A 25,415-nucleotide genomic window follows, 5' to 3' on the forward strand; every position below is an offset into this window, starting at 1 on the left:
TTGACTTTATTCTTGCAAAATTCTTGTAAAAAATGAAATTTTTCTCATATTACGTTATTCTCATAAAAATACTTTGTTATACTACAACTTTTTCCGCTTTATATTTTGACTTTATTCTTGCAAAATTCTGGTAAAAAAATGACATTTTTCTCATATGTTATTCTCATAAAAATACTTTGTTATATTACAACTTTTTCCGCTTTATATTTTGACTTTATTCTTGCAAAATTCTTGTAAAAAATGACATTTTTCTCATATGTTATTCTCATAAAAATACTTTGTTATATTACAACTTTTTCCGCTTTATATTTTGACTTTATTCTTGCAAAATTCTTGTAAAAAATGACATTTTTGTCATATGTTATTCTCATAAAAATACTTTGCTATATTATAATTTTTTCCACTTTATATTTTGACTTTATTCTTGTAAAAAATGACATTTTTCTCATGTTATTCTCATAAAAATACTTTGTTATATTACAACTTTTTCCGCTTTATATTTTGACTTTATTCTTGCAAAATACTTGTAAAAAATGACATTTTTCTCATGTTATTCTCATTAAAATACTTTGTTATATTACAACTTTTTCCGCTTTATATTTTGACTTTATTCTTGCAAAATTCTTGTAAAAAATGAAAATGTTCTCATATGTTGTTCTCATAAAAATACTTTTTATGATTTTATTCTCATAAAATATATTACAACTTTTTCCGCTTTATATTTTGACTTTATTCTTGCAAAATTCTTGTAAAAATGACAGCTTTATATTTTCACTTTATTCTTGTAAAAAATGACATTTTTCTCATATTACGTTATTCTCATAAAAATACATTGTTACAACTTTTTCCGCTTTATATTTTGACTTTATTCATTTAAAATGACATAATTTTATCCATGAAATAGAAATCTTGTGCAATAGAGCGATACCTGTAGTTGTCCTGGACCCACATGAGGATGTCATACATCCTCTCTCGGCACACCGGTGAAGGGTGTGTGACAAAAGACGTCACAGTTCCAAGGAACTCCTGCAGCTGAGGCGGAGTGAGGCGTGCAAGGATTTTGTGGACGATGTCCAGACACACTCTTTGTACGACTTCATCCCTGCATTCAAAATCAAAACGGCGTATGTTAGCGTATCCGTATCCGTTCAACATGGCATTGGTGTCGTGTTGACCGACACGTACTTATGGCCCATCATCTGAATGAAGGCTGTGGTCTTGAGCTGCAAAAAAATGTCTGGGATGACATCGGCTCGACTCAGCACACACTCCAGACAGTTGACTTTTAAGATGCCGTGCAACTTTGGGAGTTGGTAGAACACGTGATTGACAAACCTGCAAAAGGAAAAGGACGGCTTACAAATGTTTTTTTTTTAGCCGAAATACATAAATCAATGCTAGAGATTCACCTGTCCATAAAAGGAGGAAAGTGCTTTGACACTTTGTTCACGCAGACGACAAACTTGTCGTTCATGTCTTTTTTCCTCAGATTGGTTATCTGACTTGCAGCAAGACTGAGAAGTTCTTGCTGATGCTGGAAGAAGAATTTGAAAAAAAGGCGCTGAATTAATGTTAGGTTTCACTCTATAAACCAGAGTTGACCAAAATTTTCCCTCTGAAGGCCACTCATGGAAAAGTCAAAGAATATCGTGGAGATTTTGGTACTGTATTTTGACATTTAGACAGCTGGGATAGGCTCCAGCACCCCAGCGACCCTCGTGAGGATAAGCAGTAGAAAACGAATGAATGTAATTAATGAGAGATAGAGATATATAGAGAGAGATATATAGAGATAGAGCGAGAGAGAGTAATAAAGAGATAGAGATAGAGAGAGATAGCGTAATAAAGAGAGAAATAAAGAGATAGAGATAGATAGCGTAATAAAGAGATAGAGAGATAGAGATAGATAGCGTAATAAAGAGATAGAGAGATAGAGATAGATAGCGTAATAAAGAGATAGAGAGATAGAGAGATAGAGAGAGATAGCGTAATAAAGAGATAGAGAGAGATAGCGTAATAAAGAGATAGAGAAAGATAGCGTAATAAAGAGATAGAGAGAGATAGAGTAATAAAGAGATAGAAATATAGAGTAATAAGAGATAGAGCAATAAAAGAGAGATAAGAGTAATAAAGAGATAGAGAGATAGAGAGAGATAGAGTAATAAAGAGATAGAGAGATAGAGAGAGATAGCGTAATAAAGAGAGAGAGAGATAGAGAGAGATAGAGTAATAAAGAGATAGAGAGATAGAGAGAGATAGCGTAATAAAGAGATAGAGAGAGAGAGAGAGAGAGTAATAAAGAGATAGAGATAGAGAGAGATAGAGTAATAAAGAGATAGAGAGAGATAGAGTAATAGAGATAGAGAGAGATAGTGTAATAAAGAGATAGAGAGATAGAGATAGATAGCGTAATAAAGAGAGAAATAGAGAGATAGCGTAATAAAGAGATAGAGAGAGATAGCGTAATAAAGAGATAGAGAGAAATAGAGTAATAAAGAGATAGAAATATAGAGTAATAAGAGATAGAGCAATAAAAGAGAGATAGAGTAATAAAGAGATAGAGAGAGATAGAGAGAGATAGAGTAATAAAGAGATAGAGAGATAGAGAGAGATAGCGTAATAAAGAGATAGAGAGATAGAGAGAGATAGAGTAATAAAGAGATAGAGATAGAGAGAGTAATAAAGAGATAGAGATAGAGAGCGTAATAAAGAGATAGAGATAGAGAGAGATAGAGTAATAAAGAGATAGAGATAGAGAGAGATAGCGTAATAGAGATAGAGAGAGATAGCGTAAAAAAGAGATAGAGAGATAGAGATAGAGAGAGTAATAAAGAGATAGAGATAGAGAAAGATAGAGTAATAAAGAGATATAGAGAGATAGAGATAGAGAGAGATAGAGTAATAGAGATAGAGAGAGATAGCGTAATAAAGAGATAGAGAGATAGAGATAGAGAGAGATAGCGTAATAAAGAGATAGAGAGATAGAGATAGAGAGAGATAGAGTAATAGAGATAGAGAGAGATAGCGTAATAAAGAGATAGAGTAATAGAGATAGAGAGAGATAGCGTAATAAAGAGATAGAGAGATAGAGATAGAGAGAGATAGAGTAATAAAGACAGAGATGTCATTGCACAAAAACACAGCAGTGAAATTGCCAACAAAATGCCGTTGCCTGGCTCCCATATAATAATAAATAATAATAATAATGTGGAGAATAAATAGATGACATCAAATATGAACAACAATGTACAGCACAAACAGTGAATTGCACAAATAATTTAAATAATTTTGAATAAATAATTTAAAGTTTTGCGTGTGGGCAGGTAGAGATAAAATATATACAATATAAATAATATATATATTATATAAACTGTGTTTATAAGTGAGAAAGCATATTACCACCACCTATGATTATACATTCCCCCTTCCCATTGTTGCTGTTTTCTTTTGTTGTAGCCCCCCAGTCGGAGTTTGGACATCCCTGGCACGTACAGTCGTCACTCACCACTTTGCGGTTCAAACATTGCGCCCTCATTCGATCGTGTATTCGATCGTGTAAATGTAAACCTGACTATAGGGGTGCTATTTCATGTTTTGAGAGCTCTAATGTCATAAACTGTGGGCCATAAAAATATTCAAAGGAGAGAAAAGTGACATACGTTATCGTTTTCAGTCGTGTTCTTCAGGATGAGGCCGATAATCTCAGCAGCAGCCGAGTAGACGTCTTTATAGCGTACAAAGGTGAGGTTGTTGGTGAGAGACTGGCTGTATCTGGAAAGGCATAAGTCGCCATGACACCAAAGATTCCAGTATGCTGCATTCAGTTGCTTAGTAAAAGTACAACAAACATGTGACAGACTGTGAGGTGACATGTATGACAAAGAAATTTCTAAAATCCCAAATACTTCATATCTCTTTCCCTCTCTCTCTCTCTCTCTCAATAAAAATTTTTGAGAAATTTTTTTTTTATTATTTTATAAAAAAATAATAATAAAATAAAAAAATAAAACTTAAATTATATTAGGAAAGCAGGAAGTGAACAAATGTAACAGTTACTGATTGTAAAAGTATCAGATGGAGGGGTAGGATTTAATAGGCTTTGCTTCTTCCTACTCCTTTTGGACATGTGGAACTGTGAACTGATTATGGGATGCATTCAATTGTAATCTGATGCATGTTCAAATGAAATTAAACCATTACCATATACATGCTAGAGAAGTATTGGATGACATTTTTAGCTAATTGGTTATTTTTAGCCTTAATCATTATTTTAGCTGTCTGAAAATGAACTCTATCAGCAAGTTGAAGTATTTGTGATTTTATGTGATGCATTCAATTGTAATCTGATGCGTGTTCATATGAAATTAAACCATTACCATAAAATACATGCACATTGACAGTGGCTGTAGACCATACAAAGGGGAAGGTAAACAGAAATAAAATTCATTGTAAGAAGTGTTACTGTGGTTGGAATGGGTAGAAAATTACAAAATAAAGTTGCTATGATCATTAATTCATTAATTTACCTGCCATACTCAATCCCACAAGAGGCATCATAAGCAGGGAGGTTGTTGGCCAGGATGATTCCGAGGAGCTGAAGTCCCACAGAGTTGTCTTTACTGTTCGGGTCCGTGCCACAGAAGCGCTCGTATATTACACTAAAAACAAAAGACAGCCATGTTTTTCTTAAAAAAAAAAACACTTTTATTCTCTGGCTTTTAACTCGGAGTGAGTCGTATGGTCCTGTGTCTTTTAGTGTTTAGTGTCTTTTTTATACTTTTATTGCTTAGCTTCTTGTTTTTAATATTTTCATTTTTTTTATTTTATTATTTTTTAATTTCAATTTAATTTTACTATTTTATTTCTTATTTGATCTTTTAGTGTTGGATTAAATTAAAAATAAATAAATTAATAAAAAATAAATAAATAAATACATAAATAAAAAAAATCAATTTTTTTTATTTATTGTATTTTATTTTTACTTTTTAGTTTACTAGTCTGCACAGTACATTGGAAACTGTTTATAAAATGTGCTATATAAAAAAAGTGGATTGGATTGGATGTTTTCATAATACAGTATGTTAAGTTGCGACAGGGAAGCAGCTATAATGTTATGTAAAAAAAATATTCAAAATTGTCAAATCCTTTGGTTTATTGCAGTTAATTAGTTCCAGGCCTGATCCTTGATAAGTGCATTTCCACAAAGTAGGATTACTTATTTAAAAATGTAATATTTTCATAGTTAAGAACACAGAAAATAGTATTAGAACAGTATTAACAGTATTAGAGCCCTCTAGACATGAAATAACACCCCTATGGTGACCTTTACACTCCTATTACCCAATATACGTTTATATATATATTTTCTAACTTCATCAAAACACCAAAATTGGGTCGTCCAACCCCACGTTTCACAAAAAACATGTTTTTTTTTTTATTTGGAGTTGTTAAAATACTACCTGTGTGGCACATGTAGAGAGTCTTTCCAACACTCCACAAGAGTGCGAATGATCTCCAGGTTGTGGCGAAACACGGACCTCTTGGTGTGAAAGCTGTGTTTCATCAGAAACTCTAACAGTCGGTTGGCAAGTACTTCATCTCTGGGGTTCCCCTGAGACAACAAATATTGTCGTATTTTACTGCGTATGTTACTTCCACATCACTAAAAATCAGTATTAAGCCAGCTGCATGTGGTATAAGAGTATTTTGGAAAAAATGTCTAACCTTAGGTCTTGCCAGGCTTGTCCAAGAGAGCACCGTGACAACGATATCCACCACCATAAAATGAATCCCCTCTCCTCCATTGCGCCCACACACCAGCTGCAGCAATGGCCCCAGCCAGTGCTTGGCATACGGACGGAAGACCTGTACATCAAATATACACATACAAATAGTACACTTATACAAAATATACACAAAAGACAGGGTGTCTTTTTTTAGTAACTTCAATAGAAAGTGGATTGATGGCGCTATCTGCAGGTGAGGGGAAAAAAGTGGAGGGCTTTGTCTTGCAAGTTAATTCACTCAACACTTTCCAGCAGGAAGACGCTTTAGCAAGATATGATGTTTAACTACATGTTTTGGAAGTACAACATGTGTAAGGTGTGTATTTTTTTGTGACTTCAGTGGAAAGTGGTTTGATGGCAGCAATGGAGGGTTTTGTCTTGCAAGTGAATTCACCCAACACTTTCCAGCAGGAAGATACCTTAGCAAGGCATGTGCAACTGCAAGTTTTGGAAGTACGTGTGTTTTTTAGTAGCTTTAATGGAAAGTGGTTTGATGGCGATATCTGCAGGTAGGAAAAAAAAAAGAGTGCTGCAGCAATGGAGGGCTTTGTCTTGCAAGTTAATTCACTCAACAGTTTCCAGCAGGAAGAGACCTTAGCAAGATATGTGTAACTGCAAGTTTTGGAAGTACATGTCTTTTTTTAGTAACTTCAATGGAAAGTGGTTTGATGGTGCTACCAACGGGGGTGGGGGTGCTGCAGCAATGGAGGGCTTTGTCTTGCAAGTGAATTCACTCAACACTTTCCAGCAGGAAGACGCTTTAGCAAGATATGATGATATGTCACTGCACGTTTTGTGTAGCGCATCTTTTTTTAAGTAACTTCAATGGAAAGTGGTTTGATGGCGCTATCTGCTGGCTGGAAAAGAGTGCTGCAGCAATGGAGGGCTTTGTCTTGCATGTTAATTCACTCAACACTTTCCAGCAGGAAGACACTTTAGCAAGATATGACAATGTTTAACTGCACGTTTTGGAAGTACAACATGTGTCTTTTTTCGTAACTTCAATGGAAAGTGTTTTGATGGCGCTAGCTATTCACTCAACACTTTCCATCAGGAAGACACTTTACAAGATATGATGTGTAACTGCACATTTTGGAAGTACAACATGTGCTTTTTTTAGTCACTTTAATGGGAAGTTTTTTGGAAAGTGTTTTGACGACGCTAGCTATTCACTCAACACTTTCCAACAAGAAGACACTTTACAAGATATGATGTGTAACTGCACAATTTGGAAGTACAACATGTGCCTTTTTTAGTAACTTTAAATGGAAAGTTTTTTGATGGCACTATCTATTCACTCAACACTTTCCAGCAGTAAGACACTTTGGCAAAATATGATGATGTTTAACCGCACGTTTTGGAAGAACATCATGTGTAACGTGTGTCTTTTTTCGTAACTTCAATGGAAAGTGGTTTGATGGCGCTAACTATTCACTCAACACTTTCCAACAGGAAGACACTTTACAAGATATGATGTGTAACTGCACATTTTGGAAGTACAACATGTGCTTTTTTTAGTAACTTTAAATGGAAAGTTTTTTGATGGCACTATCTATTCACTCAACACTTTCCAGCAGTAAGACACTTAAGCAAAATATGATGATGTTTAACCGCCCGTTTTGGAAGAACATCATGTGTAACGTGTGTCTTTTTTCGTAACTTCAATGGAAAGTGGTTTGATGGCGCTAACTATTCACTCCCCACTTTCCAACAGGAAGACACTTTACAAGATATGATGTGTAGCTGCACATTTTGGAAGTACAACATGTGCTTTTTTTAGTCACTTTAATGGGAAGTTTTTTGGAAAGTGTTTTGACGACGCTAGCTATTCACTCAACACTTTCCAACAAGAAGACACTTTACAAGATATGATGTGTAACTGCACAATTTGGAAGTACAACATGTGCCTTTTTTAGTAACTTTAAATGGAAAGTTTTTTGATGGCACTATCTATTCACTCAACACTTTCCAGCAGTAAGACACTTTGGCAAAATATGATGATGTTTAACCGCACGTTTTGGAAGAACATCATGTGTAACGTGTGTCTTTTTTCGTAACTTCAATGGAAAGTGGTTTGATGGCGCTAACTATTCACCCAACACTTTCCAACAGGAAGACACTTTACAAGATATGATGTGTAACTGCACATTTTGGAAGTACAACATGTGCTTTTTTTAGTAACTTTAAATGGAAAGTTTTTTGATGGCACTATCTATTCACTCAACACTTTCCAGCAGTAAGACACTTAAGCAAAATATGATGTTTAACCGCCCGTTTTGGAAGAACATCATGTGTAACGTGTGTCTTTTTTCGTAACTTCAATGGAAAGTGTTTTGACGGCGCTAGCTATTTTGAAAGTACAACATGTGTAAAAGTCCATTTCAAATATGTTGAATACCTGAGAGGCATAAAGTAGGGTTTAGAGTTTCAAAAATAGTGCATGTCCGTTATTTGCATTTTTTTCTGTGTATTTTTTCTTTTAAGACCATCAAAGAAGCAAACACATAAACCGATATTCACCTCCTCTGTGTTGATGATCAGTTTTGAAATGAAGAGTCTGATGTTCAAGGGTGTGGCTGGATTCATCAGTTTCCCATGAAGGAATTTCATCCAAGGAGGAAGGTCACTCGGCACGTTCCCCTGTTTCGTCGACACAGAAAAAGACTTTCAAATGTAAATAATATAATCTATTATTCCTGGCTATATTCATTATTTTTTTTCCATTGTATGTGAGACAAGATAAGTGAGACAAGAGTAATCATTTATTGCAAACGAGGAGTCACCATCGCATTTAAAAGCCAAAATCTTGGCAAAAATTAGGATTCAATTTTGTTTTGTATTAAGCTTGATCACTTGATGACAAAGAAGCTTTCCGTCTTTGAGTGCTTTTGGACTGTTGAGCTGCATAAGCAAGGCCTCTCTCAGCTTGCTATTGCATCTGAACTTGGGATGCAGTAAGACAGGCAAACTTCTTCAGAGATCCTGAGGTTTCCGGTACCAAAAAGTCAAGCCGGGAGGTTTTAAATCGGTTGCCTGTCAAGACACGGCACCGTCCTACGGAATTTGCAGAGAATTTGCAGAACTGCCGGAATTTGCAGAGAAGAGAGAGAGAAGCACAAACATGGGACATTAGCCACGTTTACATGAGTTTTTCTCTTTCCGAATGACCTTTCCGGAAACAATGGTATACATGGAAAGGAATATTCCAATCTCTTGTCTACATGTGCCGCTATAATCAACCAGAATAGTCAATGGGGCATGCGGAGTAAAACGTAAACACCAGCATCACGTGATACAGACTTCGAGTTTTTCTTTCACTTGTTGGAATAACTCCGTATTGCCAGTTTTTCGTTCCTCCAGTCTTGAAATTTAGTTTGAATCAAAAACAAACTTTCCTTAGCAGTCCAGTGCCGATTGCTCGCCTCTATTTTTTTTTAATCGAAGAACGTCTCGAGCTTTGTGTTACGTCATATCTCAGCATTCGCTGAAAGAACGCACCCGGGAACAGGAAAAGATAAAGTTCAATCTTGCTAATATTTTATAATTAAGCTCAGCACATGTTTTATATAGATATGTATTTTCTTTTTCAATAAAACTGGACTTGTGAATGGCGTATAGAAGGGTTTAGTTCAGGGGTCTCAAACTCAATTTACTTACTAAAACGCATTTATTAAAAACAGAAAAATGAATAAACTTTGTTTTGGTTTCGATTTTCTACAAGAAAAGCGCTGATAAAACATTCCACTGTTCTCAAATATCTTACTTTTTATTTTTCTACACAAAATAAGATGAAAAATAAATAAACAAATCAAGAATAAAGAAAATCAATCAGTAATAAATAAATAATAATAACAATAATTAAATTAAAAATAATTTTTAATCTTATTTTGTGTAGAAAAATAAAAAGTAAGCTATTTGAGAACAGTGGAATGTTTTATCAGAGCTTTTCTTGTAGAAAATTGGAACCAAAGCAAAGTATTTTAAATTTTTAATAAATGCGTTTTTTTTTTTTAAAACCTGATGCGGCCCAGTCTCACCCAGACCCTAGCTCCAGTGGCGCCGCAAATAAATTGAGTTTGAGACCCCTGGCTTAGAGAATAGAGAAAGTGTTTGAATGTACTGAAGAAGAAATGTTCCCGTGACCCTGACCAGAGACCCCCAGCGACCCCCAGGTCCTGGAGGTGCCTGGATGCGCCACCAGCAACCCTGCAGATGTTCATGTTAATCCTGCAAGAATGTGTCAAGATAAGAACTCATAAAACAATAAAAGTAATTACTCTCACATATACACACACACATAGACAAACAAATACAGCTCGTGCAACTGCCCCCCCTGGAGCCCCCCTTAGAGTTCCACGACCATGTAGTAGGGACCCTACTGCATATTCCGTCACTGGGTATGTGGTTTCACTCTCTTCACTGCGAGTAACTTTGAATATTGTTGTCTGTATTTCTGTATTTAAGTGTTTTTTACAAGTGTACGCAGGAGTTTGAACCTGACAGTATAATACAAAAAAAAAAAAAGCTCTCTCACCTGTTCAATTCTGGGAGTTATCTTGCTCCTTTGCATGTGACCAATGAGAGCCGTCATGGTTGCCATGCACTCGTGCTGATTTAACTCATCCATTTCCAGGTCCACTGTCACATCCAGCGAGGAAGCGGACTCGTCTGTCTGCTGCATGTCCCAATATCCATAAAAGCAAGTATGATATTGAGTAAAGTAAAGTACAGTATAGTGTACAGCAGTGTTTTTCAACCTTTTTTGAGCCACGGCACGTTTTTTTTTTTACATTGGAAAACATCACTAAGTCTATAGGAGGAACGAGGCCGATATTACATTGCTCTGCCAGTCTTTACACCACGGACACTCCACAGTAGCCATGTTTACACTTTTCCGGAAACAATGGTATACATGGAAAGGAATATTCCAATCTCTTGTCTACATGCGTCACTATAATCAACCAGAATAGTCAATAGGGCATGCCCAGTAAAGCGTAAACACCAACATCACGTGATACCGACTTCCCCGAGTTGTTTTCACTTTTAGGAAATCATTCCGTATTGCCAGTTTTTCGTTTGTCCGGTCTTGAAATTTAGTTTGAATCAAAAACAAACTTTCCGTAACAGTCCAGTGCCGATTGCTGGCCTCCATTTTTAAAACTGAAGCCAATTCAACTCGGAACTATTCATTCGGATTGGCACTATTTGTTCGGAATGAGGCGTATACAATAGGTTAGATTCTTTCCGTTTGAGCAAATAAACCAAATGCAATTGGAATATTTGGGTCGACGTATACGTGGATATTGACATAATATTTGCAAATGATGACTAATATATGTTAATTATAAAAAGTGATATTGGATAATTCCTCAAGGCACACTAGTGTGCCGCGGCACACTGGTTGAAAATCACTGGTGTACAGGACAAACCAAACATGGTAACTTTTGTTCAATAAACTCACAACTCACCGTCTTTGTTACGGTGCGTCTCGCCCCGTCAGGTTTCTGGGAGCTGTAGGAAAAGCTTTGAACGCCAGTGGAGAAATCGAACTGACTCATCTCCTCACTCAGACTGCTGTCGGCCATGTAAGACTGAGAGGACAAATATACGGGTGCCTCTTTGGACACCACACACACAAAAAAAGACCTTTGAGATACCATGAAATCTATATTTTAATACATGGCAGTAATGAGAATAAAAATGATTCAGTTGCAGCAAAGTACCTCCGCTCTCATCGCTCACTTCTTGTCGAATCATAGAATACTTTTTCTTTCTCTCAAGAGGAACCTGGAAATGATCAGGACACAAAGAATGAAATTATCTGATAGTACAGTGGACCTTGTGATTTGGTGTACTGCAATGACGTCAGCCTCCCTCTGAGCTGTGGGTCCTCTGGTGGAGAGAAGCAACACTGCAGCACCATTTTTTTTGTATTGGTATTAACAGGGCTTGACAATAACGATGTACCGATGGCCCGGGGCCAGTTAAAACAAAATTAAAACAAAAGTTAAAAGTTAAACCAAAAGTTAAAACAAACAAAGTCAAAACAAGTTAAAACAAAATCGGGGCAAGTAAATCCAATCAGTGATATTCCCGTCGGGCAAGTGTTGGTAAAACATGGACTGCGTAATTCCGGCGGTAATTTGCAAACCAATCCTTGCAAATGTTGAAATGGACCAATCAGAATCGTTTATTTAGACCGCGGTCCGTAGTCCACGTTTTACCCACACCCGTTCTTGTTCGCGATCAACCAATCAGCGATTGATTTTGCACAAGCTACAAAATCTAGCGCTTCCATTTCTCTGTGTATTTTTCTCACCTTTGCTTCACAAATTATTGTTTGACCATTGAGCATTTTTTTCTGGATTAAAAACACTTTACTAGTACACAAATGTGTCTATTCAATAATGTTTCATTGTGGTGCACAACATGTAAAAGTGCAAAGTGCCTAGAAGTCTCTTGACAATCCAGAGTTCCATGTCACGTCATGATCTATGTAGGAAAACCACAAGAAATGATAATCATTTCATCTTTATTTGAGATTCTCATGTGATGCCACAAAAATGAAATGATATAATTATGGCAGTCTTTTCATTTTCATCTCCCCTTAAGGATTCCCCATGGGCAAGTCATTTTTGTTTTTAATGTAGAGCCCTGTATTATGTTTGTGTAGTGTTAAGTTGCTGTGTGATGACTTTAATTTTTTTTAAGATGACTTATATTAAGTAATTAACTCTTGCAATTTCCAAAGCTCATTGTGAGTTTTTTCATAGGTCATGACTGGCTCCTGTTGAATGAAGAGCTGCGTGGTCCTCAAAATCTTGTGCGCACCACAATATGCCATTTTCTGATGTGGACATGTGCTTATATATGTACAAATCTGTTTTTCCTGTGAATTTAATAGGTGCAGCTTACACACTGGAATAACACCGAATACACCAAAAGTAATTGTACATTTTTGGACATACCTCAATGACAACTGGAAAGCTGTAGGTCCTTTCAATGTCAATGATATTTTCCAAAATGAACTGGTTCTGGGCAAGAAAAAAAATAAATCAATGGAGAAAAAAAAGCCTAAAAAAGACAATTGGATTTATTTATGTGCCATACCTTCTCTGGTTTGTCACTGAAGAGGAAGCCATGATAGAATTTGGGCTCATTGAAGCTGCAGCTGATGACGGCAATGGCACAGTTGTACGCGGCGCAGTGGTACTGTCTCCTTAGCTCGAGGAGCTGCGTCTCGCCAGTCATGTTCTCGGTAAATGCTTCAAAACAGAACCTGAAGGAAAACAACAAAAATCACACAGGCTCTTCATTTTAAATCTTCTAAATAAATAAAAATGAATAAAATAAAGTTAAAAAAAAACTTAAATTATATTAGGAAAGCAGGAAGTGAACAAATGTAACATATTTTTTTCTTTTTAAAAATAGAACTTTATTCTCTTGATATTTTGACTTTATTCTTGTACCGTAAAATTACTGCTGAACTTTTAATTGCTACAGTATTTGTTGTAATTGTTCCAGTATTATTCATTAGTGTTTTTTACCCATTATGTCACTGTATTGTCATATCACCTCGTACTTCGGTATGTGACAAAAATAAAATTAATGTACTTCGGCACGTGACAAAAATAAAAGAAAAAAAAACTATATTCGGAAAGCCGGAAGTGAACAAATGTAACATTTTTTTCTTTTTAAAAATAGAACTTTATTCTCTTGATATTTTGACTTTATTCTTTTACCGTAAAATTACTGCTGAACTTTTAATTGTTACAGTATTTGTTGTAATTGTTCCAGTATTATTCATTAGTGGGGTTTTTTTTTTTTTGCCATTTATGGTACCCATTATTGTCATATCACCTCGTACTTCGGTATGTGACAAAAATAAAATTAATGTACTTCGGTACGTGACAAAAATAAAAGAAAAAAAACTATATTAGGAAAGCAGGAAGTGAACAAATTAACATTTTTTTCTTTTTAAAAATAGAACTTTATTCTCTTGATATTTTGACTTTATTCTTTTACCGTAAAATTACTGCTGAACTTTTAATTGTTACAGTATTTGTTGTAATTGTTCCAGTATTATTCATTAGTGTTTTTTTTGCCATTTATGGTACCCATTATGTCACTGTATTGTCATATCACCTCGTACTTCGGTATGTGACAAAAATAAAATTAAAAAAAAAACTATATTAGGATAGCAGGAAGTGAACAAATGTAACAGTTACTGATTGTAAAAGTACCAGATGGGTCTTCATTTGTGGATTGGGGGGGGGTCTTACTTGATCAAGGCCTTTGACAGCTCATTCCCCTCCGTCTTGTCCGAACAACAATAAGCCGTATTGATGGGAGATTCCTTAGAATAAACATCCTCTTTGGGAAGCCGGGAGTATAGGAGCTCCATCAGCTTGCAGTAGCCATTCTTCTTCGTCAACTGCATCTCAAATGATGATTCACTCGACTAAAAAGAAAAGGTGATACAGTTCCAGGTTAAAGGAGGTTCATGTAAGAGCAAAAAAAAAAAAAAAAAGTCAAACCTTGGTGAAACGACTCAGTAGCGATGCCATTATCTGGGTAACATTTGCCACAAAGAAGTCAATGAGGGTCTTGGCGCTACAGTGGGAGGCGAGAGGCAGCAGAACTCTCTCCATCATGGCCTGAAGGACGCAGCTCCTTGGCACGTCACCCTGCTGGATCACCTGATAAGCCGTACACAGCAGTTGGAGCTGTCGATCAATGCTTGACCTAAACAAACACAAGTAGAGAAGATTAAAAAAGATACCAATTATTAAGGATCCCCTGATATTTGCGTTCTTTACTTAAATCGGTATCGGACGATACACGCGTGGGTTTCGCCGATGTATTTTTCAGATGCATGATTTACAGACAGGCATACGCCGGCGGACCCTGCAACACATGCAGTCGCAGTACCCCTCCCACACCGCAACAGCGGTGAATCACAACAAGGGTACGTTTTCAACTTTTAATTAGCCTCTAACAGTTAAACTTAGTTGAAATATTGCCACCTGCTTTGGAATAGGAAATATGAATGCCAAGTGCAGGCAATATATGGTAGTTATGTGTGTGGGGGTTATTGTAAATGTTCAAATGAAATAAAACCATTACCATATACATATATGAAATAACACCCCTATAGTCACCCTTACACTCTTATTACCCAATAGAGTAGATATAATTAGAAAAAATAAGCTATTTAGTACATAAGACTCATAGTTATGTGTGTGTGGGTTGTTGTAAATGTGTTGTAAATGCATGTTCAAATGAAGTAAAACTGAGTCTTATGTATTAAATAGCTTATTTTTCTAATTATATCTACTTGGGTAATAAAAGTGTAAGGGTGACTATAGGGGTGCTATTTCATATATATATGGTAATGGTTTAATTTAATTTGAACATGCATCAGATTACAATTGAATGCATCACATAATCAGTTCACAGTTCCACATGTCCAAAAGGAGTAGGAAGAAGCAAAGCTTATTAAATCCTACCCCTCCATCTGGTACTTTTACAATCAGTAACATTTGTTCACTTCCTGCTTTCTTAATATAATTTAAGTTTTTTTTTTACTTTTTTTAAATTTATTTTTTAAATATTTTATTTTATTCATGCATTTATTTATTTACTATTTTATTATTTTTTATTTTTATTTTTTACTCTATTTTATTTATTTTTATTTTTTGTAATGTACTGAAGTACGAGTTGATATGACCATACAATGACATAATGGCTACCATAGTAACTGTCAATATAGTGTTTGATGCAATCAGTAACTGTTACATTTGTTCACTTCCTGCTTTCCTAATATAATGTAAGTTTCATTTCTTATAATTAGTTTTGTATTTTTTATTATTTTAGTTTTATTTTATTATTTTTTACTTTATTTTATTAATTTAAATTTTTTAAATTTTTAATTTTTAAAAACATTTTTTATTAATTCTTTAATTGTCACGTACTAAGGTACGAGGTGATATGACCATACAATGACATAATGGGTACCATAGTAACTGTCAATATAGTGATATATATATACGTATATATATATATATATATATATATATACGTATATATATATATATATATATATATATACGTATATATATATATATATATATAATGTTATGGCTTTTTAACGTAGTCCTAGCATATAAGTGTTTCAAATGTACTTCTTCCCTGAGATCATATTTCTCCTCTCTTGTAGAGAAGTATTGGATGACATTTTTAGCTAATTGGTTATTTTTAGCCTTATGCATTATTTTAGCTGTTTGAAGATGAACTATATCAGCAAGTTGAAGTATTTGTGATTTTAGAAATAAGGAGTTAGTATGTTCTCTGTAGGCGGCATTATGAATTATCCTTACTGACCTTTTTTGCAGTACATTTAGCAAGTGAAGATTGCTTTTATAGTTATTAGCCCATATTTCCACACAATAAGTAAAATATGGTAGAACCAGAGAGCAATAAAGAGTGTGGAGTGATTTCTGATGGAGAATAAAATTTTGCTCTGTTCAATATTGAAATATTTCTGGCCACCTTATGTTGTATATTTGAAATATGAGGTTATGAGTGAACGTCAACTTTACTGACCGTTTGGAAATTCTTTGGAAGCAGGTTTGAAATTGTTCCTCCATGATGTGCTTCCTGTCTCGACACAAAATCCCAGCCAGAATTTTGAGCAGAAGCGGACTCTGGGAAAGCTCCAAGGCATCCAGCAACTACAACAGAGACCATTTCATGTCAATGTCGTAGAATTGGGTTTCCAACCAGTTCTTAATTAATGTACATTCAATTCCCCTAATAATAATAATAGCATTTCTTCCATAGCTATGGTAAAAGTGTCCCATTCACCTTCCTGATACAGTCCATGTAGTTGTTGCGGTGAAGAGAGCCCTTTGCAAATTCATCGGACTGCATAGGAAAGTGGGAGGCCACCAGCGAGTCAAGCGCTCTCTGCAGCTCTGCCAGGGGCTCCTCTGGGATGAAAGTGAAGAAGGGCAACACCAGCAAGGCTTGACTCTGGACAGAGGAGGACAGAGTGGGAAAAAGTTGGAAACGGCATAGAAAACATGCTTCCAACCTTCTAAATATGTTTTATTAGAGCCCTTTAATCATGAAATAGCACCCCTATAGTCACCTTTACAATCCTATTACCCAATATAAGCAAAAATAATCAATTTAAGACATGATTAGGACTTGTGCTTGTGTTGGAATTGTGTTCTGGTGCTGGGGAGACGAGTCGGGGGTTCAGAGTTTAATTTTAGCTTGGGGTAGGTTACGGCCACAACAGCAGCCCCATAACGTTAGTGATTACGGTGCCTGGTGTGAGATAATACAAACCTGCATTAAAATTATGTAGTTGCGGTGATCAGGTCTGGTGCTTGTGTGTCTCCCTGAACATTACAGTTACATTGATGACACCTAGCGGCCAGTGTAGAATACTACATATCTTTGAGTGTGTTTTCTGAATGTTTTTTAGTTGATTTAGATATTTTGACAGTTACTATGGTAGCCATTATGTCATTGTATGGTCCTATCACCTAGTACTTCAGTACATGACAAAAAATAAAAATAAAGTAAAAAAATAAAATAAAAATTAATAAAATAGTAAATAAATAAATAAATGCATAAATAAAATAAAATTAAAAAAATAAATAAAATAAAGTCAAAAAAACAAACTTTTAAATTATATTAAGAAAGCAGGAAGTGAACAAATGTTATTGATTGTAAAAGTACCAGATGGAGGGGTAGGATTTAATAAGCTTTGCTTCTTCCTACTCCTTTTGGACATGTGGAACTGTGAACTGATTATGTGATGCATTCAAGTGTAATCTGATGCACGTTGAAATGAAATTAAACCATTACCATAAATATAAAAGTGTTCAGAGTAAGTGGAAATATATGTACATCAAAAACAATAACCTATACAGTAACAAGATGTAGTATTGCACATATTGTACCCGAGTTTCACTTAAATGAATGAATCCTATTGCACATAAGTCCAGTATTGCGTGTTTTTGAAGCATTATTGTACATAACAGTGGGGTGTGTGTTTTAGTAGTGCAAAAATAATTAATGTTCATTTATGATTGTTCATTGCGGTGATAATATATTACTATATGAAAATTGTTGGATTTGTGGTTTACTGTGTCATACTTTTTTTTCATTTTTCCTGCAACTTATACATGAAAAAATATATAATTTCACAGACAGCCACAAGAGGGCACTGTAGACTTTCACAACGATATCTCCTACTCCTTAACAATTCAATATTTAAACAGTAGAAAGAGGACTCTTAATATTAATAAAAGTGTAATTTCTCCTTCTGTTTCGACATAATTACATGTGCATTAAATGAACGCCTGTACCTTCAGGTTCAGCGGTAGGCTCATGTCGACGAGCAGCAAAGTGAAAGTGGAAAACACCGGTTTGAACCCCTCATGATTGATGTCGGAGCACACAGATGAGTCAAGCTGAAAAATATAATATAAAAAAGAAGTATTACGAGCTTGGCAATCAAACCACTGCCCCCCCCCCCCCCATATATGAAATTATAACTATAAGGTGAAAAGACGCCATCAAAGCACCTGTAGCAGCTTAGAGAGCAACAGCAGCGTTGCAGTTTTGCTATCGACGTTTGACGCGTGTCCACTCCACCATGACTGCATGCTATCCCATCTTCGGAGCACCTCTTCCACAAGCTGTTTTCCCTGAGTTTTCCGGAATGAGCGCTCTCGAAAACTGTGGTCCAGGATCCCATTCAGCAACACACTGACCTAGTGGGGTGGAAAAAAAAAACAACCAAAGAACAAGATATTATAATTCAGAATCGCCTATATTGTAACAAAATTTGAGTGCAACTCCACGGTGCATTTTGTAGAAACTAAAAATAAGGATACAAATAAAACAAGGACTAACAATATAAAGTTCATATATTACGTGCGGGGTTCCCCAGGGGTCAATACTGGGACCAAAACTGTTCATTTTGTACATCAATTATATCTCCAAAGTCACGAGGACCACATTAAAAATACACCCGTGATGATATTTCCTAAAAAAAAAAAAAGGGCCGCGCTAGCATTAACATGCAAACAACGCTAGAATGATAACGCTAAGTGTCTATGTAACTTTATACCTATAAAAATGCCCTAAATGTTGACATGTTAGCACCTAGCATTATAGCACTTAGCATTATAACTTTTAGCATGCTAACAGTATCTATATAAGTTTACACCCATGAAAATGGCTAAATTGTTAACATGCTAGCACTTAATATCATAGCACTATATATCCATTTAAGTTCATACATACAGTATGAAAATGGCTAAATTGTTGACATGCTAGCACCTAGTATCATAGCACTATATATGCATTTAAGTTCATACATACAGTATGAAAATGGCTAAAATGTTAATATACTAGCATTAACATGCAAACAACGCTAGAATGATAACGCTAAGTGTCTATGTAACTTTATACCTATAAAAATGCCCTAAATGTTGACATGTTAGCACCTAGCATTATAGCACTTAGCATTATAACTTTTAGCATGCTAACAGTATCTATATAAGTTTACACCTATGAAAATGGCTAAATTGTTGACATGCTAGCACCTAGTATCATAGCACTATATATCAATTTAAGTTCATACATACAGTATGAAAATGGCTAAAATGTTAATATACTAGCATTAACATGCATACAACGCTAGAATGATAATGCTCAGTGTCTATGTAACTTTATACCTATAAAAATGCCCTAAATGTTGACATGTTAGCACCTAGCATTATAGCACTTAGCATTATAACTTTTAGCATGCTAACAGTATCTATATAAGTTTACACCTATGAAAATGGCTAAATTGTTGACATGCTAGTACCTAGTATCATAGCACTATATATGCATTTAAGTTCATACATACAGTATGAAAATGGCTAAAATGTTAATATACTAGCATTAACATGCAAACAACGCTAGAATGATAACGCTAAGTGTCTATGTAACTTTATACCTATAAAAATGCCCTAAATGTTGACATGTTAGCACCTAGCATTATACCACTTAGCATTATAACTTTTAGCATGATAACAGCATCTATATAAATTTACACCTATGAAAATGGCTAAATTGTTGACATGCTAGCACCTAGTATCATAGCACTATATATCAATTTAAGTTCATACATACGGTATGAAAATGGCTAAAATGTTAATATACTAGCATTAACATGCATACAACGCTAGAATGATAATGCTAAGTGTCTATGTAACGGCCGTGCCGTTTTTGGACAAAGACTTAATGCATGGATAAGAACATACATAAGATCTCAGTTGCATTACAAAGCGTATGAGGTGGGTTGGTGGCATGCTACGGCTACGTTTTTGCTGGGGTGTCCAATGTCCCCACTCTTCTTTTGTTGTTTTGTCTTATGTAAGATTCTGTGATTATATGTGTCGGAAAAAAAAAATCATTCATTGAATCGAGTGGTTAGCACGCAGACCTCACAGCTAGGAGACCCGGGTTCAATTCCACCCTCGGCCATCTCTGTGTGGAGTTTGCATGTTCTCCCTGTGCATGCGTGGGTTTTCTCCGGGTACTCCGGTTTCCTCCCACATTCCAAAAACATGCTAGGTTAATTGGCCACTCCAAAAATGCAGCTCTCTTTTGAGTACATGGTTATTTATTAACTAGTATAAACGCATGAGCGGGCTGCAAGTGGTTAGCGTGCAGGCCACAAAGCTAAGAGCCCCGAGTTCAATTCCACCCTCGGCCATGTTTTTCTCCGGGTACTTCCTCCCACATTCCAAAAACATGCTAGGTTAATTGGCGACTCCAAATTGTCCATAGGTATGAATGTGAGTGTGAATGGTTGTTTGTCTATATGTGCCCTGTGATTGGCTGGCGACCAGTCCAGGGTTTAAAACAGCTGGGATAGGCTCCAGCACCCCCGTGACGATAAGCGGTAGAAAATGAATGAACGAATGAATGAATGGATGGACACCGTCGAGTGGTTATCACACAGGCCTCACAGCAAGAAGACCCGAGTTCGATTCCACATTCAGCCATCTCTGTGTGGAGTTTGCATGTTCTCCTCATGCATGCGTGGGTTTTCTCCGGGTACTCCGGTTTCCTCCCACATTCCAAAAACATGCTAGGTTAATTAGCGACTCCAAATTGTCCATAGGTATGAATGTGAGTGTGAATGGTTGTTTGTCTATATGTGCCCTGTGATTGGCTGGCAACCAGTCCAGGGTGTACCCCGCCTATCGCCTGAAGACAGCTGGGATAGGCTCCAGCACCCACCGCGACCCTCACCGAGAGAAAATGAATAAATGAATGCTTCTTCCTGCTCCTTTTCAGACATGTGTAGCAATGAGGTGTTGTGTATGTATGTATACATGTATATGAATATGTGTATGTATGTGGCATGTATATATACATATGTGTGTGTGTATATGTATGCAAGTATATAAATAGATATTGTAAGTGTATTGTATTGTAAGTGTATATGTGAGATACATTAATGTAACATAGTACGCATGTCTGAAAAAAAATAAGAAGAAAGAAAGAAGAAAAAATGATGCAGCTACACTATGGAGTTACAACATGTTACAGACAGTCCCATTATAATGTGTTTTTTGGCAAAAAAAAAAAAATACTGTATGGGAAATGAAATTACACACAAAAAAAACATCCAAGGTTACCATGCTGGGATTTAACGAGGAGGCGACCATGAGACGCGGTACGGTGGTGTTCAGGTTTTGAAGCAGCTCGCCGTTAATGGCCGCCGGGAAGAGGCTGTAGAAGTACTCCGAGTGGGAGAAGCTCAAGAAGCTTTGGCAGTGACTTCCTGTCAGCAGTAAGTCCAGTAGCTGCTCGCCCTGCACGGAAATGTTGCATAAAAGAGAAAAAGTAAATAAATAAAACAATACACGGGACTTGGGAAGAACCTTGGGAAGAACCTTGAGGAACTTACCAGTGGAGTGAGAGAAAAGGCAAGCTGAAGTAGTCCCTCAGCGAGCTTCTTGGTATTTATATCCAAGGATGGAAGTGACTTCCTGTCAGCGGGTGCTACGCCATTATACACAGTCATGAGAAGTCGGGATCCAAGTGATTTGGCATACGATGCATCCTTCTTTATGAATCAAATACAAAAAATATATATATTTGAAAAAAGATTTTATACATCAGCGTTTTGACGAAATACAAAGCCACGGTACCTGACTCTGCAGAATGGAGAGGAGAAGTCCAGCTTTGTGGATTTGCTTACAAGAAGACAGAAGCATTTCCAGCTGGCCGTGGTGTCCGGGTCGGTAGAAGTCGACAGCACAAAGTGCATCAACACTGAGGAGTAAACAAAACTTGGTATTATAATTCAGAATCACAATCGCCTTTATTGTCATTGTAATGCATACAACGAAATTTGAACTCCACGGTGCGTTTTGTAGAAAGTGAAAATGAGAATAATGGTAATGGTTTAATTTCATTTGAACATGCATCAGATTACAATTGAATGCATCACATAATCAGTTCACAGTTCCACATGTCCAAAAGGAGTAGGAAGAAGCAAAGCTTATTAAATCCTACCCCTCCATCTGGTACTTTTACAATCAGTAACTGTTACATTTGTTCACTTCCTGCTTTCCTAATATAATTGAAGTTGTTTTTAAAATTGTAGTAATTTTTTAATTTTATTTTGTTAATATTTTAATTTTAATATTTGATTTTTAAATTATTTTTTCTTAATTTTAATTTTAATATTTGATTTTTTAATTATTTTTTCTTAATTTTAATTTTAATATTTTAACTTTTAAATTACACTTTCAATATTTTAATTTTAATATTTTAATATTTCAATGTTAATATTTCAATGTTAATATTTCAATGTTAATATTTCAATGTTTCAATAATTTAATAATTTAATAATCTAATAATTTAATAATCTAATAATTTAATAATTCAATAATTTAATCATTGAAATAAATTTTTTATAAATATAATTATATTATAATATGTTATCAATTTATTCATTTTAATTAGTGATATCTATATAGCACATCATGACTGGTTCAAGACTCTTCATCCTTGTATTTAGCAAACAGTAGAGGAGAGAGAGAGAGAGAGAGAGCGAGAGAGACCGGAAGCGTGTGTGCCGATTGTGGAACTGTTTGGTTCCGGGAATGACTACTTTAGTGGTTTTAGTTCCCAGGAGGACAAGGGCAGCGATGAATGACTTGACTTGCTGGTTCATGTTCACAACAACAGAGCTTGTGGCAGAAACACCCATAAGGAAGACTGCTCTTCTGTGACATCACAAAGGGGACAGTTTTACCACGCCCTCTGAAACAGAGCGTTTTGAGCCATCCCAAAAATTTTTCAGGGCCAACTTCCAAATGTGTCAACCTCATTATCTGAAACTTTGGCATGATTTAACACAAGAATACAACATTCTAAGCACATTTATAGGTCAGAAAAGTGTAAAAAGTAACAAAAAGGTAGTTTTACCACCGTACCTTTTATGTGAAATTCTTGCCTTCAAGCAACACTCCAGACTAGCGCGATAAGGTGACGTCAGCAGGGCCTTGAGGAGAGGGACGCATACGTCCGGAAGGTTCTTTATTACCTCCACGTCCGCCATGTTGAAACCCACGGAGGACGGCTTGCACACCACCATCGCGGTAAGCTCAAATAAATTGGAGCAAAAAATATCTTGCTCCAAAAGCTGTGCAAGAGTGACGGAAAATTTGAGTATAAATAAACCACAAGCAAGAATTGTGACAAAAAAAACAAAAAACAAAAACCACCTTGCAAAAGTCCTGGCCTCCTTTGACGAGAACCATTGTGGCAAACTCCAGCAGACGGACAATGATGGTGCATTTGCTGTAGTTGTACTGATCCACCTCGATCGGACTGAAGGGGGAGTTCCTCTGGCCAAGACGGAAGCAACTCTCTGCCGCCGAGAGCTCTCGAGTTGCAAGCTCAGTCAAAAAGAAACGTACAGATCGGAGAAAACTCGATTCATCTCGGGTACCTGGAGAACGGGAAAGTTTCATTTTCCTGTCAGAATTGCACCGTCAACACAAAAGACTTTTAGAAATAACATTTTTAGCCAATTTTACACACAAACCAGAAGGACCCGCACAAAAAATAACAAAAACATTGAAAAATCAGCAGTAAAAGTAATTTTACGAGAATGTCGTAATATTATGAGTTAAAAAAAAAATAAAATTTTAATTTTCAAAACAATTTAGTTGCGTAAAGTTGTTTTTTTTTTAGTTATCTTTTTGGAAAAAGTAAATAAAGACAAAATATAGGAAAATTAATGTACTTTAACTAGCATAGAGTTGAAATAATAGTTTGTGTCCAAACTGAGGTCCATGGGTTTTTTTTTTGGCCCGTGGGACATAAGGACCCGCACAAAAAATAACAAAAACATTGAAAAATCAGCAGTAAAAGTAATTTTACAAAAATGTTGTAATATTATGAGTTAAAAAAAAATAACATTTTAGTTGCATAGAGTTATTTTTTTTTAGTTTTCTTTTTGGAAAAAGTTATGTCACGGGAATAAAGTCAAAATATTATGGGCATTAAGTCAGTGGAAATTTATAAACTCATGATATGAGGAAAATTAATGCACTTTAACTAGCATAGAGTTGAAATATTAGTTTGTGTGTGTCCAAACTGAGGTCCATGGGCCATTTGCAGCCTCATGCTGTTTTTTATTGGCCCGTGGCACAAAAAAAATTAAAACATTGAAAAATCGAAGTTTCTTTAAAGCGGAACAAGACAATGGTGAGTCAATGTTAATAATAAAAAAAATACTTCTTTACAAAGGGGGTGTCCAAACTAAGGTGCCTGGGCGATTTGCAGCCTGAAGCTGTTTTTTATTGGCCCGTGCACATAAAAAAAATAAAAACATTGAAAAAATGAGCGGAACAAGACAATAGGGAGTCAACGTTAATAATAAAAAATGTATTTCTTAACAAAGGGGGTGTCCAAAATAAGGTCCACGGGCCATTTACAGCATGCAGCTGTGTTTTATTGGCCCGTGGTACATAAAAAAAATAAAAACATTGAAAAAATGAGCGGAACAAGACAATAGGGAGTCAACGTTAATAATAAAAAATGTATTTCTTAACAAAGAGGGTGTCCAAACTAAGGTCCACGGGCCATCTGCAGCCTCATGCTGTTTTTTATTGGCCTAACATGAGTTGAACTTACCAAGCATGTGATGAGGCCTGATTATATGCAAGCCAATGAAGGTGTTGTAGCAGTCCAGGGCGGCCAGGAGAAGATCCATCCAGTGCAGGGTGGCTCGTGTACTGAAAGGGCCCACCAGGTCCTTCAGAGTAGGTTGGGAAAGCAGTCCTCCTCCTTCAAACTTGGAGACCAGGAAGCCCATACCTCGATCCCGTAGCATGCCCTCCAACCATTGTGGGGGTGACCGCTTTCCTGCAAAGACACGCGGCAAAATAAATCCATTCCATATGAAAATAGATATTTATTATTGAAATATATACTTGAAAGACCATTGGAAGTTTCTTTAAAGCGGAACAAGACAATGGGGAGTCAATGTTAATAAATAAAAATGTATTTCTTTACAAAGAGGGTGTC

The 25,415-nt window shown here is 35.9% G+C and overlaps 1 protein-coding gene across 1 annotated transcript in view; it reads right to left on the reverse strand.

Moving 5' to 3' along the window:
- prkdc (protein kinase, DNA-activated, catalytic subunit) overlaps positions 1-25,415 on the reverse strand; it is a 69,969-nt gene that overhangs the window by 23,537 nt on the left and 21,017 nt on the right. The window contains exons 31-55 of the mRNA XM_058060910.2: positions 25,023-25,253; positions 23,606-23,832; positions 23,315-23,523; positions 22,022-22,145; positions 21,778-21,936; positions 21,506-21,682; positions 18,389-18,577; positions 18,170-18,274; positions 16,653-16,820; positions 16,392-16,519; positions 14,324-14,531; positions 14,069-14,247; positions 12,897-13,065; positions 12,755-12,820; positions 11,510-11,573; positions 11,255-11,403; positions 10,321-10,461; positions 8,307-8,426; positions 5,725-5,865; positions 5,460-5,611; positions 4,527-4,658; positions 3,660-3,771; positions 1,410-1,534; positions 1,186-1,335; positions 929-1,102 (exon numbers count right to left, since the gene is read on the reverse strand). Of these exons, the coding sequence (XP_057916893.2) occupies positions 929-1,102; positions 1,186-1,335; positions 1,410-1,534; positions 3,660-3,771; positions 4,527-4,658; positions 5,460-5,611; positions 5,725-5,865; positions 8,307-8,426; positions 10,321-10,461; positions 11,255-11,403; positions 11,510-11,573; positions 12,755-12,820; positions 12,897-13,065; positions 14,069-14,247; positions 14,324-14,531; positions 16,392-16,519; positions 16,653-16,820; positions 18,170-18,274; positions 18,389-18,577; positions 21,506-21,682; positions 21,778-21,936; positions 22,022-22,145; positions 23,315-23,523; positions 23,606-23,832; positions 25,023-25,253 (3,799 nt within the window). The remainder of the gene's footprint in view (positions 1-928; positions 1,103-1,185; positions 1,336-1,409; positions 1,535-3,659; positions 3,772-4,526; positions 4,659-5,459; positions 5,612-5,724; positions 5,866-8,306; positions 8,427-10,320; positions 10,462-11,254; positions 11,404-11,509; positions 11,574-12,754; positions 12,821-12,896; positions 13,066-14,068; positions 14,248-14,323; positions 14,532-16,391; positions 16,520-16,652; positions 16,821-18,169; positions 18,275-18,388; positions 18,578-21,505; positions 21,683-21,777; positions 21,937-22,021; positions 22,146-23,314; positions 23,524-23,605; positions 23,833-25,022; positions 25,254-25,415) is intronic.

The sequence above is a fragment of the Doryrhamphus excisus genome, linkage group LG5 (assembly GCF_037039965.1).
Source record: "Doryrhamphus excisus strain RoL-2023G ecotype Guam linkage group LG5, RoL_Dexc_Guam_v1.1, whole genome shotgun sequence".
NCBI lineage: Eukaryota > Metazoa > Chordata > Actinopteri > Syngnathiformes > Syngnathidae > Doryrhamphus > Doryrhamphus excisus.